The 12,721-nt window shown below is 48.6% G+C and overlaps 1 protein-coding gene across 1 annotated transcript in view; it reads right to left on the bottom strand.

The window, feature by feature from the left end:
- Positions 1-855: 855 nt before the first annotated feature.
- MYO1H (myosin IH) overlaps positions 856-12,721 on the bottom strand; it is a 54,202-nt gene continuing 42,336 nt past the window's right edge. The window contains exons 20-31 of the mRNA XM_047761876.1: positions 12,635-12,711; positions 11,050-11,118; positions 9,594-9,678; positions 8,498-8,657; positions 7,541-7,624; positions 6,677-6,770; positions 6,163-6,218; positions 5,162-5,297; positions 4,861-4,931; positions 4,624-4,721; positions 3,412-3,511; positions 856-1,882 (exon numbers count right to left, since the gene is read on the bottom strand). Coding sequence (XP_047617832.1) covers positions 1,859-1,882; positions 3,412-3,511; positions 4,624-4,721; positions 4,861-4,931; positions 5,162-5,297; positions 6,163-6,218; positions 6,677-6,770; positions 7,541-7,624; positions 8,498-8,657; positions 9,594-9,678; positions 11,050-11,118; positions 12,635-12,711 — 1,054 coding nt within the window. The 3' untranslated portion in view covers positions 856-1,858. The remainder of the gene's footprint in view (positions 1,883-3,411; positions 3,512-4,623; positions 4,722-4,860; positions 4,932-5,161; positions 5,298-6,162; positions 6,219-6,676; positions 6,771-7,540; positions 7,625-8,497; positions 8,658-9,593; positions 9,679-11,049; positions 11,119-12,634; positions 12,712-12,721) is intronic.

Consider the following 12,721-nt stretch of genomic DNA (forward strand, 5'->3'; position numbering starts at 1 on the left):
ATTAAGTGCTAAGGATGGGGGGGCTTCAATAATGTTTTGTAAATATTTTATACTGTTTAAGTTTTAAACATCAACCCTGCTGTTTGGGTTGAACTTTTTTAGAAAGCTAAAGTGAATGTCAGTTCTTATGTTTTTTGTAGGAATGGAAAAGCCATCCTGTAAGTTCTGTTTTTTAAGATTTTTATGTGAGGAGTGAGTTTGTGGAACCACCTGATTTGTCGGGGCTTCTACACCTTATGACTTAATGATTCTGACCGTCTCTCCACTTTCGCATTTTCTCCAACTCTGCACTTGTAGTTTGGAGTCTTTGCTTACTGGGATCTGAACAAGTACATGATACATTCCATGGTTAGCTGCATGTAGCCATGAGCTGACAGAGTGTTGGCTGGTTCCAAGCTCTGTTGTTAAACAGATTCTACAAGGAACTGATTTCTTGCCTTTTTTTTTTTTTTTTTTTTTGCTTTTGAGGGCTGCACTTGCGGCCTATGGAGGTTCCCAGGCTAGGGGTTGAATTGGAGCTGCAGCCGCCGGCCTATACCACAGCAACGCAGGATCCAAGCCACGTCTGTGACCTACACCCCAACTCAAGGCAATGCTGGATCCTTAACCCATTGAGTGAGGCCAGGGATCAAATCCGCATACTCATGGATACTAGTCAGATTTGTTTTTGCTGAACCACGATGGGAACTCCCAGGAACTGATTTCTTATGTGAGCACTAAGGGCAAACAAAAGTCGGTATTTAAGAACCATCCAAGTAAAACCCTGGCCTGAGATTTGGTTGAGAGTACAGTTTTATTACGTTGTAATAGCTTATTACAATTGAAAAAGCAGAACACCTCTGGGTCCCTTGTAATCAAGGTTTTTCAAAAAGTCATCTGATGGTGGTGACTGGGGCTTCTGCCGAGGACAGTCTCTCCGTCACCTTCCTGTGGTGGCTTAGCAGGCTGGTGGCTGTGCTGCTACCCAGCTCTCCCTCTGGAATGTGTGCCTTTTAGGGCTCCCCCCGGAGTCACTGTATGTAACACGCGTGTGTCACTAACCTTTCTGTCTCTTTGTGCTACAGGAAGAAATACTCTGAGCACTAGAAGTAGTCACTGTGTTGTACAAGCATTGATGGACATGTGTAAAATAAAGGTTGTATAATGCTTCTGCTTAAATCTTTTTCTGGCTGTTTTCAGAAACGTCTAGCACAGTTCAGCCACAGAAGCAAAGTGCAGTTTACAGCAAAGAGAGCAAGGCAGAGATCCCACCTTCTCCTTTATCACCTTAAAGTTGCTCAGGGCAGATAAGAGGAGTTACTTTTCTGCTGTGTTTGAATTCAGACATAGAGGCATCTTAGGTGGACATGCTGCCAGGCTGATGAAAGAGCAGACAGCGGGCATCGCCTCTGATTGACTCTTTGGTATGGAGAACTGCAGCTTGCCATGTGGAACCTAAAGCTGGGAAGGAACTAGGTATGTTTGAGTTCCATTTACTTAAAGCAAAATTCAAATTGTGCAGCTTTATGCTCCCAGACCAGAGATAACACTTCATTGTGCCTCAGGGGCAGCTATCGCCCACCCTTTAATGATCTGTTCAAGTGCCTATCAAGTGTCCGTCCCATTGGGGACATTTAAAACCACCTTGTTGGGTGACTTGAGGTTGGCTCCCTGAAGAGGACATTTTAATGTCACAGGACTCCTGAGGGGTTGGGCTTTGGCATAAGATGCCACTCCGTTTCTTCAGAGGCGATCCTTTGCCTGAGCTGCTGAAACCTTTGCTTGAAGGTGTTGCTAACTGGACCAAATTCCCACTTCTTGGGTGCTTTCCTCTGTCAGAGCAAAAGTGGCGTTGAGAGAGGTCAGATGTCATCCTCCATCAGGACTTTGTGCGGACAGACACCTGGGGGAGGTACATGCTGAGGTTTAGAGCTCGCTTATCTTAGAAGGAAGCAGTTATCACCCCAACCACCTGAGCCGTCAAGGTGGATGTGGACAAGCTGCGAGCAGCCAGCCCTGCCACCCACACCATCTGCTGCCCCACCTCCCATGAGACAAGTCACATTTAGAAATGGGCTCTGAGGCCTGAGCCAGTCAGAGAGGAATATGGGGTGTAAGTCTTAAGGCAGCATGTAAACTGAAAAATCCCCTTATACTTTAAATACCATGCTTAAATATTTTAACTTGTCCCTGAAGGAGTTAACTGTGTTGAGAGGCAATTACATGTACTATTTAGCCACAAAAAAGTTTCATAGTTAAATGTGTATGAGACACTCTGTTGTTAGACCATTTTTTAATTAGTTCATAGCAAATTATGAATACTTGGTGTATGTACAGAAATACATGCTAAGATTCAGCCCCTTTAGCTTTCCCAGAAAAATTGGATCAGAGTTGCAAAGCACTGAGCCCACAGGCTTGGCTTCTTAGGATAGGCGTGGTTCTCAAACCTCTGCTCCCTAGCTCAGGCCTCACCCCCAGCCGATTACATCATGGTATCTTGCTGGGGGGGAGACGCCAACACTGTTTTCTTTGGTTTTATTTATTTATTTTTTTTGGCTGCGCCCATAGCATGTGGAAGTTCCTGGGCCAGGGATCGGACCTGCGCCACAGCAGTGACAATGCTGGATCCTTGCTAGGCCACCAGGGAATTCCAGCATTGTTATTTTTATTTACTTATTTTTTTGCCCTACCCAAAGGATATGGAAATTCCCAGGCCAGGGATCACATAGTTGAGCCACACATGCAATCTACACCATAGCTGCAGCACTGCCAGATCCTTAACGTGTTGTATCATAGCGGGAACTCCCAACACTGGCATCTTTTGAAGTTTGGCATGGAGAATCGCCTGAGAGCCGTGGGGAATCAGGCCTTCGCAATCTGAGGAAGGGTTGGGCTTTGACATTTCAAACTGAGAACTTAATATCAGCTTCTGGTTCACTGACAACTAAATGTGGTGGGTAAATTGTTTCCCTCGTTATACAGTGTTTGAGTCTATACTTCTAGTACCAATTCCTATTTTTCAATGTAGAATCGGGAAGAGATGAACAGAGAAGCTAGGTGGTGATTCCAGTCAGTCTACAGAGGGCTGAAGCTGGTGGAATTTTAATTTACAGCTTCGGAGTTCCCGTTGTGGCTCAGTGCCTAACGAACCCGACTAGTATCCATGAGGTCGCAGGTTCAGTCTCTGGCCTCGCTCAGTGGGTGAAGGATCCGGCATTGCCCTGAGCTGTGGTGTAGGTGGCAGACTTGGCTCACATCCTGCATTGCTGTGGCTGTGGCATAGGCTGGCAGCTACAGCTCTGATTAGACCCCTAGCCTGGGAACCTCCATATGCCATGGGTGCGGCCCTAATAAGACAAAAAAATAAAAATAAAAAAAATCTATAGTTAGTTTAAAACTGCTCACACCTCTCTCCCCCAAACATCCACTCACCACTGTTAGGTGTCCGTTTTTATCTTTATAGATTTGTTCTCCTGGTCCAGTGTCAAAAACTATTGTGCCTTCTTTTCCGGGACTAATATAAAACTGTAAACTTAAAATACATAACAGGATGAATTACTGATAGGGTCTTTTATTTTCCTCCCTCAGCTTTTCGTCTGCAAAAGACATTTCACTTGTGATGCTTACTAGGTTCAAGATGGAATTCCTAGAGTTCTGGTTGTGGCTCAGTGGTTAACGAACTTGACTAGCATCCATGAGGACTCAGGTTCAATCCCTGGCCTCGCCAGTGGGTGAAGGACCCGGCATTGCCGTGAGCTGTGGTGCAGGTCATAGATGTGGCTTGGATCCTGCGTTGCTGTGGTGTAGGCTGGCGGTTCGACCCCTAGCCTGGAACCTCCATATGCCATGGGTGTGGCCCTAAAAGACAAAGAAAGATGTAGAATTCCTGTTATATTATAGTCTTTTTTTAATTTTAATTTTTTGCTTTTTAGGGCCGCACCCGAGGCATATTCAGGTTCCCAGGCTAGGGGTCGAATTGGAGTTACAGCTGCCGGCCTACGCCACAGCCACAGCAACGCAGGATCCAAGCCACGTCTATGACCTACACCACAGCTCACAGCAATGCCGGGTCCTTAACCCACTGGGCGAGGCTAGGGATCGAACCCACATCCTCATGGATACTGATCGGATTAGTTTCTGATGCACCACAACGAGAACTCCCAGAGTCTTACTATATATTTGAGTAATTGGAAGAAAACCATTTCTGCAACTGGGAAGATGGCCACATGATCCTGTAGTTATTCCCTAATCCCTTGAGTACATTCAGTTCTTCCAGAGGCATCAACAACAGAGGTGTGGCTGTCACCTGCTCTGGTCCAGGGGTCCACCTTTCACTCTGTAACAGCGCCCTTAGGAACATAAGCACTTCCTTTGAAAACTGGATGATAAGGTCACCAGCCCTTCCTGTAGGTGGAATGATCACTAACTGTATTTCTCAGGAGCCCAAGTCACAGGGGGTGAGGAGGGAAGAAAGTTCTTGATCAGAGGGGGCAAGGGTAACCCACCCCGGCTGGCAGGCAGTGCTTCTTTTGTGGGGAGGGGCAGGCATGGGTGAAAGAAACAATTAGCATTTACATCTTCCTCGATCTGTTAATAAACATTCACTATTGAGTGACTTCCTGAGCTGTGGATGAAACCACCTACCTCCCCTGGACCACGGTGACAATGTTCTCCTTCTGAACCAGCATGACGAGCTTTGTCACTGCCTCAAATACGTGCTCGCACCACAAGACGGCGTCCCCCTGCAGCGGAGAGGGGAGGACACGGCCGTTTCAGGGGCAGCAGCTTCAAAGAAGAGTGTTCTTCGCCACTCAGGTTTCTGGGGCAGCTACGCTGTGGGCAGCCTCTCCCTCCGGCCACAGCCCAGCGGCCACCGGTTACCTTGTGCTTATTGTCTTCCCGCGACACATGAAGGACCAAGATTCCGTCGCTGAGGCTGCTGGTAGAGACACCTTAGGACAGATCCAGAGTCAGGGGCCAGGAACTGGACCACTTGACATGAATACAGAGACAAGAGGCATGCGTGGGGGGCCCCACCCCAGTCTCTTCCCTCCAGTGAGCACACGGGTGATGGTGACCATTGCCGACTTGGATGCTGGGCCTTCACGCCAGAATGAGAGGTGCAGGCCAGGCCCCGGAGCTAAGTCAACCCAGAGAGTTGTCAAGGGTGCCTGCTGCTTACCTTGGAGCATGGAGTACTCTATTTTCTGCTTGATCTTGGCAAGCTCCACCACGTAAGCTGCCTTCTGAGTGAGAATGAGTTGCCGCTGCCGCGTCTTGAAGCCTTTCCTGTCATATTTAATGACTGGGACACCATACTGCAAGGAGGTGACCGTCACTGCGAGGGGACACTTGCTTCTTGCTTCGTGGGGGAGGGGGGCAGGGTACCGAGTTCCTCCCTATCAGGACTGGGGACGTTGCTTCTGGCACTCAAAGGAGAGGAACTCAAACAGTTTGCATAAATGAGATTTCTCCTCACCCTGGCTCCCTGTGTGACAGGCTGCCATCCCTGGCCCTGCCTATGGAGCTGCCCTTCTAAGGAAGTCAAGGCTATGGTCACTTACCTCACAGGGCTGCTGCTGAGAGGCCTACAGAAATGTAAAGACTTAGCTGGTGTTAAAGCCCTGACGGCCAGAGAGTGATCCAGCTCAGTCATGGGTTTCTGTACCCCAGGGACAGAGCAGCCACCAGAGCCACGGTCACCAGCAGCCATGCCTGCTGCATGCCAGGCTGGAACCTGTGCACTTCATACCATCGACTCTCCCCGCACCACCCCCCCGCCCCCTCACTGCAACTCAAAGGGACAGAGGCACCGAGAGTGTAAGTCACCCACCCAGGATCACGCAGCTACGTTCTGAAACACACATCAGCACCAGGCCCTGCCACACCACCTCTAATAGGGGATGTTTACAGATTGTACAGCTGCAGTTCACTCACTTCCATAGAAAACCAAACCCAGGTCCAGGGGTGACAGATAAGGACCATGAGAACAGCAACAAGTACCTAATGGTCATCTGGTCCCTTTAATCTTCATACCTGGAGCGTCCCAGGTGAGAACCCGGCCCGCCCACAGGCACCCCTGCCTTTAAGTATTGCTTCTAGATGCCCATCATGTAGGGAAGAGACCCTGTTCTCAGGCTCCACGGGGGAATCCTGCCTCAGGCAAGGACACACGTCCCTTACCTGGATCTTCTCACTGCTGATGAGTTGAAGCACTTTGGGACTAATGTCTCCTTCATCTAAGGTGGCAACCAGAACACAGCAAATCGTCACTAAATATCACCCCTGAGCAGAAGCCTTGGGCAATTTGCTGGTTTTATGTTCTTCTATGACCCAGACCTCAATCTGGAAAAGTACTGTCAGGAAACAGTGTAGGGTAAGCGTCTTCCTTTGACTTTTTTTTTTTTTTAAGGGCTGCACTCGTGGCATATGGAGGTTCCCAGGCTAGAGGTCAAATCGGAGCTATAGCTGCTGGCTTACCCCACAGCCACAGCAACGCCAGATTCAAGCCGAATCTGTGAACTACCCCACAGCTCACGGCAACACCATATCCCTGACCCCCTGAGTGAGGCTGGGGACCAAACCCACATCCTCATGGATACTAGTTGGATTTGTTTCTGCTGCACCACAATGGTTACTCCCTGACTTTTTTTTTTAAAGAGGGAAAGTGAGTACATAGATGGAAAAATGGACTTACCTATTCGGCTGTTGGCAAAGGGTTGATTTAAGCTTTCTGCATAGCCGTCTTTCTTATCCCTGAATATTTCACTTGTAACCACCTTTTGCTGCATCTGGGGATATATAATTGGAAGTACAAAAAGGTAGCCATGAGGTTCTTTGGGAACTAAAGAGAAGTTTTAAGTCCACGTTAGTGCTTTCTTTCCTGGATAAGCTGTAGGATAAGTATGCACTTGCATACTTCTGCACAGAAGTCAGAACACATACCTGGCTTTAGCCATAAATGCTCTAAGATTATACTGGTAGAGACTGGAATTGGCACTTCAGCTTGTCCAACTTGTGCGCTGACTTTCAGTGGAATTCTCAGAATTTCAGAGAGTAATTTCTTCCGGGTCAGAGATTACAAACCACAGCCCAAGGGCCATATCCAGCATGCTGCTGCTTGTTTTTTGTAAGTCAAGTCTTTCTGGTTTGTGGCCGTGATACTGACTTAGAGGTTCGCTCTGACTGCTCAAGTGCTACCAAGGCAGAGTAATTGCAATAGAGATGATGTGGCCCTCGAGCTCTTTATAGAAAAAGTCTGCTGACCAGCAGACCACATGCACAAAACCAGCCTCCAGCAGGGAAGGGGCCCTGTTGTGGCACACGGGCCACATGGATGGTGTTCCCATGGTAACAATATGAAGGATGCTACTTCTTAACAGCTGCCGGTTAACCAGGGATCTGTACTAAGTGGTGCACATGAGTTTAATCCTCAGTGCAAGCATGAGGCATGGGCCTCGTGTGACCCTTGGCTTACAGGTGAGGTGGTGGGCAAGGACTGCTGAGGGCTGGCACCAGCCCCTCCACCATCCTGCCACCCACCCGCACACGGCATCCCTACCATGGCTTTCCTCTCGGCTGTGATCCCGCGGCAGTACCTCCGGACTAGGTTCCTGGTGCACATTTTCCTGAGCAGCTCCGATGCCTGTGTGGAGAACACACTTCTTCTCCACCCGCCTCCCTCCCCTAGCCCACCCCACTTGGGCTTCAGACTCCAAAACAGGAGCTCTGAAAGCACAGCTGAATTCAGTTTGACGTAAAGTACAGTGTGAATATTTTCTAGTCAAAGAAAGCAGCTAGTCTTCTAGTCTGGGGTTCACCTTTTGCTTCTGCTTTTTTTTTTTTTTTTTTTTGGTCTTTTTAGGGCCGCACCAGTGGCATATGGAAACTCCCAGGCTAGAGGTTCAATTGGAGTGTCAGCCACCAGCCTACACCACAGCCACAGCAATGCCAGATCCCAGCTGCCTCTTGTGACCTACACCACAGCTCATGGCAATGCTGGATCCTTAACCCACTGAGTGAGGCCAGGGATCAAACCCACATCCTCATGGATCCTAGTTGGGTTCTTTAGCTGCTGAGCCAAGGGAACTCCTAAACTAGTGGTTCTTGAACGTGAATGAGTATGAGTCACTGAGGAGCGAGCTAGCAGTTTCCTAGAGTCGCTGATGGGTTGGGACCCAGAAATCTCATAGTAACCCCTACTCTATGCTCCAGATGGAGGGTCCTAGGACTGTCTTCTGGGAAATACGGTTAGAGGTGGCAGTCTCTAAACCCATCTGAAAGGTTACAACAAGGGCAGAAACCATTTATGGAAACCATTCAAAATCACTCCATGTGAACAAATCTCCACTGGCATTATAATTCTGGAGAGGATATTACAAATTCTGAGTAGTTAAATTCCTTGGGCATCCCCTTGCAGGGAAGTGCTTTTGTTTGCTGAGGCAGCACAAGCAAACACACAGGCTAAGCTCCATTGGTGCCCTAGTCACCTGCACACAAGTTCCAATGTAGTCCTTACATTTGCCAGGATGCCAGGAGGCTTCAGCCAGCACTTATCCAAAAGGTTCTTTGGGACATGGTCCCGAAGATTCAAGATGTAGTTCTTCCGCACAAACACGATGAACTCCTCATTGTCAGGGCAGAGGGGCTTGTTGCGATTGATAAATCCCTTTATGAACCTAAAAAAGACCGAGTTTTATTGGTTTTCTGGCCCATTTCTTCACCAAGAGTTGCGTTCTTTCCCCCACTTGTTGGATTCAGTGGAGGTGAAAACTTGATCGCCACGTAGGGCCACAGGCCAAATCTGCCCCAAAGGTACGTTCGATTTCACACATACCATTTTTTGTTTTGTTTTGAGCAACTTGAATTTGTTGCCAACAACAACCAAAAAGGGGGAGGTATTACAAGAAAGCCAGATTTCCAGCTTTCTTTGAAAAAAATAAAAATACCCAATAACACAGGCCTGGGCTTTCTCCATGACAGCAGTCAGCTAAAGTGGGGCAGTGACTGCACCTCTGAGGTGAACTGAGTTTTCTGGTTTGCCGCAGTCCCCACCCTACCTTAATGCCTTAGCTCAGGAGACTCACTGTACTTGCCTGGCATTGCTAGGCATTTGACTTTGTGACTTTTTTTTTTCTTCTTTTTTGCTTTCTTTTTAGGGCTGCACCTTTGGCATATGGAGGTTCCCAGGCTAGGGGTCCAATCAGAGCTGCAGCTGCCAGACTCCATCATAGCCACACAAACATGGGATCTGAGCTACATCTGAACCTACACCACAGTTTGTGGCAACGCCAGATCCTTAACCCACTGAGCAAGCCAGGGATCAAACCCACATCCTCAGGGACACTTGTCAGGTTCATAATCCACTGAGCCACAACAGGAACTCCCTTGACTCTGTGACTTTTGAACGAGGCTAAGAGAAAGGATAAATGCACTGAACTGTGACCACCGTCAAATGGGCAGAGGGAGGAGATGGGAGGAAATTCCTAAGGGATGCCATCCTGCAGGGAGAATGACTTGGGCTGCTAAAACCGCAGCCAAAGCCATGACCACCTTCTGCAGCACCGCAGCATCCAGAGCCCTCTCCTCTCCACCGGGCCCGATGGAAAACTTACTTTCTTATAATCTGCACAGCCCACTTTCTCTTTTCGGCCTCCTTCCGAGCCAGGGCTCCGCGCCAGTGGGCTTCGAGTGTAATGGCTGAAAGAATTCACTGCTGGCATTAGAAGGTGAGCACAATCATATTTAACTACCAAAGCCTTTGCCAGAATTACTCATCCATGCCACCCACACCCGGATGGCCAGCCTAGCCCTCGAGATGGGAAGTGGGGTCAGAGTCATCAGTTTCTCCCTGGAGGTGCCAGACGGACAACTGAACCAGGGTGACAGAAGAGCAGAGGTTGCTGGGAAGCCCCAAAATACACGTGAGGGGGCCGGTTTCCTGAGGCCTTTTTGAGGGACAAGGGTGGCACCGGATGGTACAGATGAGTCTTGCTGCCGCCTTTGCTTTGTCTCACCCTGTGTTTTAGTGTCTGCACTAAAAAATGGGGATAGGTAAATTGGGGCACACAAACACCAGATTTCTGGCTTGTTTCCCAAGTTTTAGATGCTTTTCAGATTTTTTTTTCAGTTAACTTTAACACTCAAAATGCTTCTCTTTTATTCCTCATGGTCACACACATGTTGGTTGTTACAAACACTGGAAACAACCCAAATGTCCATCAATGGAAGGGCTAAACTGTGGTTTTCGCATAGAGCACACAGGGGTCAGCAAACTGCTGCCTGAGGGCCGGCTGCCTGTGTTTATAAAATTTTATTGCAACAGAAAAGTTGCACAGGAAAAATACAAACTGTAATTTTATGAAGTTCAAAACATGCTGGCCTATAAATATATTGTTTACTGATGCATCCATGGATGCTGAAATTATAAAGAAAAACGGAACGATAAATGTGAAGTTGAGAAGAGTGGTATTTGGGGGGGGGGGTGCTTAGAAATGATCAGGGAGGGAGTAGGGCAGGGGCTCCAAGGGCGCTTGTGATGTTGGTAACCTTTTAAAAGAAATCATTATTTTTTAGGGCCATACCTGCAGCATATGGAGGTTCCCAAGCCAGGGTGAATCAGAGATGCAGCTGCCAGCCTATGCCACAGCCACAGCAACACCAGATTCGAGTCACATCAGTGACCTACACCATAGCTTGTGACAACACTGGATCCTTGATGCCCTGAGTGAGGTCAGGGATCCGACTCGCATCCTCATGGATACTAGTTGGGTTCCTTACCATTGATCCACAGTGGGAACGCCAAGAAATTATTCTTTAGACATGCATATGTTGTGGATCAAATAAAACATGTCTGTGGTACAAATACAGGCTGCAGTGTTAAGATCGCTGGTGAACAGAGTAAAAATGAGGCCCTAGGACTGGACCCCAAGGCTGCCTGACACCAGGTTTCAAGGCCGGGCCGGCGGGGAGGATGCTCACAGCTGCCTGTGCCTCCAGGTGCCACATGGATGAGAGAGAAGCTGGGAGCTGTGGTCCAGGGCACACTGGGGCTTCCTGCTCAGTTCTTACCTGCTTGTCTTTTTCTCAGGTACGCTCTCCTTTCTAGGCAGCCTTTGTACGTGCCTTGGATTCGTGCAACTTAAAACAAAAGATTTGGTCAAATGGCTTTCAGTTGTGCAGCTTTGTAATTGTGACTGTCAGAGGGGAGGTCAGAAGGCCCTGGGGGTGTTCAGGGTTGAAGTGACAGAGGAAGCCATGGGATGTGACAAGGAGGGAATGAGAGCAGGGGTTCTATTCAGCCTGGCCCCCAGAGCTGGTCCGTGACTGGCACCCCCTTCCCTCCTCGGACCTTCCTCCAGGTGAGGAACCAGCCACTGTCTAGAGGGCGTGCCAGCCCCTGGGTCCCTCCTAGGCATTATCCTGCATCCTCATACTGCAAGTCAGGTGGGCACTGCATCGTTTTACAGACCGAGGCAATGAAGACACTTGCCCGGGCATGAGGCAGCCACGTGGCTACGAAACAGGGGTGTGAACAGGGCTGCAGGACCCATACAGGCTCACCCTGGAGCTCTCCATTCTCTATACGCCCCCTCTGCCTAGGAACTGAGGCCCTGCACACCAGCAGCATCACATCCCCTGTGAACTGGTCAGAACTGCTGACCCAGTCCCCGCATTCACCACCTGCCCACGAACCCGGTCCAGGAGATCTGTGCCCACTGCTGCAGGGTCAAAAACAGACCTCCATGCATGCTGGTTACGACCCCAGGCCCCAAATCCAGCCAGCCAGCCACAGACCTCAGCTCTGCTGCCTATTAGCTGTGTGTCCTTTAGCCAGTTACCAACGTCTCTGGGCCTTGCTTTCCCACATGTGAAGCAGAGATGATAATACCACCTGACCATAGGTTTGTTCAATGAGATGGTGCATGCAAGGACTCAGCACATACCTGGCACACAGCGGGGACTCAAGCAGAGCTGGCTCAACAGGCCAGTTTAGACCTCAAGGGAGAAGCCTCTAGCCACCTGTAGTTTTGTTTTTATGGCCACATCTATGGCATATGGAAGTTTGCAGGCCAGGGATTGAATACGAGCCATAGCTGCAATCTACACCACAGCTGTAGCAGTGCTGGATCCTTCAACCCACTGCTGCAGGCTGGGGATTGCACCTGACCCCACCTCTGCAACCTGAGCCACTGCAGTTGGAGTCTTAACTCACTGCGCCACAGCAGGAACTTCTTTCAACCTATAGTTTCGATTTCTGATTTTTTGTATTTTCCTCCCACCTAACTTTCCTCATTTACCACGTACAACAAACACTCTGGCTAAAGGCTTTGTACACCTTCCAACAACAGATATTTAGACAAATGAAGTTTTTAAAAAAAATCTTCATTTAGGGGCATGGACTCCATGGATTTGGGCCCTGGTGTGGCAGATCAGAGTTGGATCCAAGCTAGGAATGAGGTAGAACTATAGTTTAAGGTTCCAGACACATCTGTGACAGCCCTCCAAATACTCATTAAGGCATACATTCACCTGCATTTTATAACCCCATACTCTGCTCTGGGTTTCCAAAGCAAGTCTTTCTAACATTATAATCAACACCCATGTTTAAGATGTTTCCCAAGCTTGAAATCAAGGCAGAAAAAAAAAATCATACCTAATTGATGTTTACTAAATTCAAAGGCATCTTCAGTAGCAAACAGTGTTCTGGGGAAGCGAATGAATATTTTGGTTCTAGAAGTGA

This window comes from Phacochoerus africanus, chromosome 15 (assembly GCF_016906955.1).
Source record: "Phacochoerus africanus isolate WHEZ1 chromosome 15, ROS_Pafr_v1, whole genome shotgun sequence".
Lineage (NCBI taxonomy): Eukaryota > Metazoa > Chordata > Mammalia > Artiodactyla > Suidae > Phacochoerus > Phacochoerus africanus.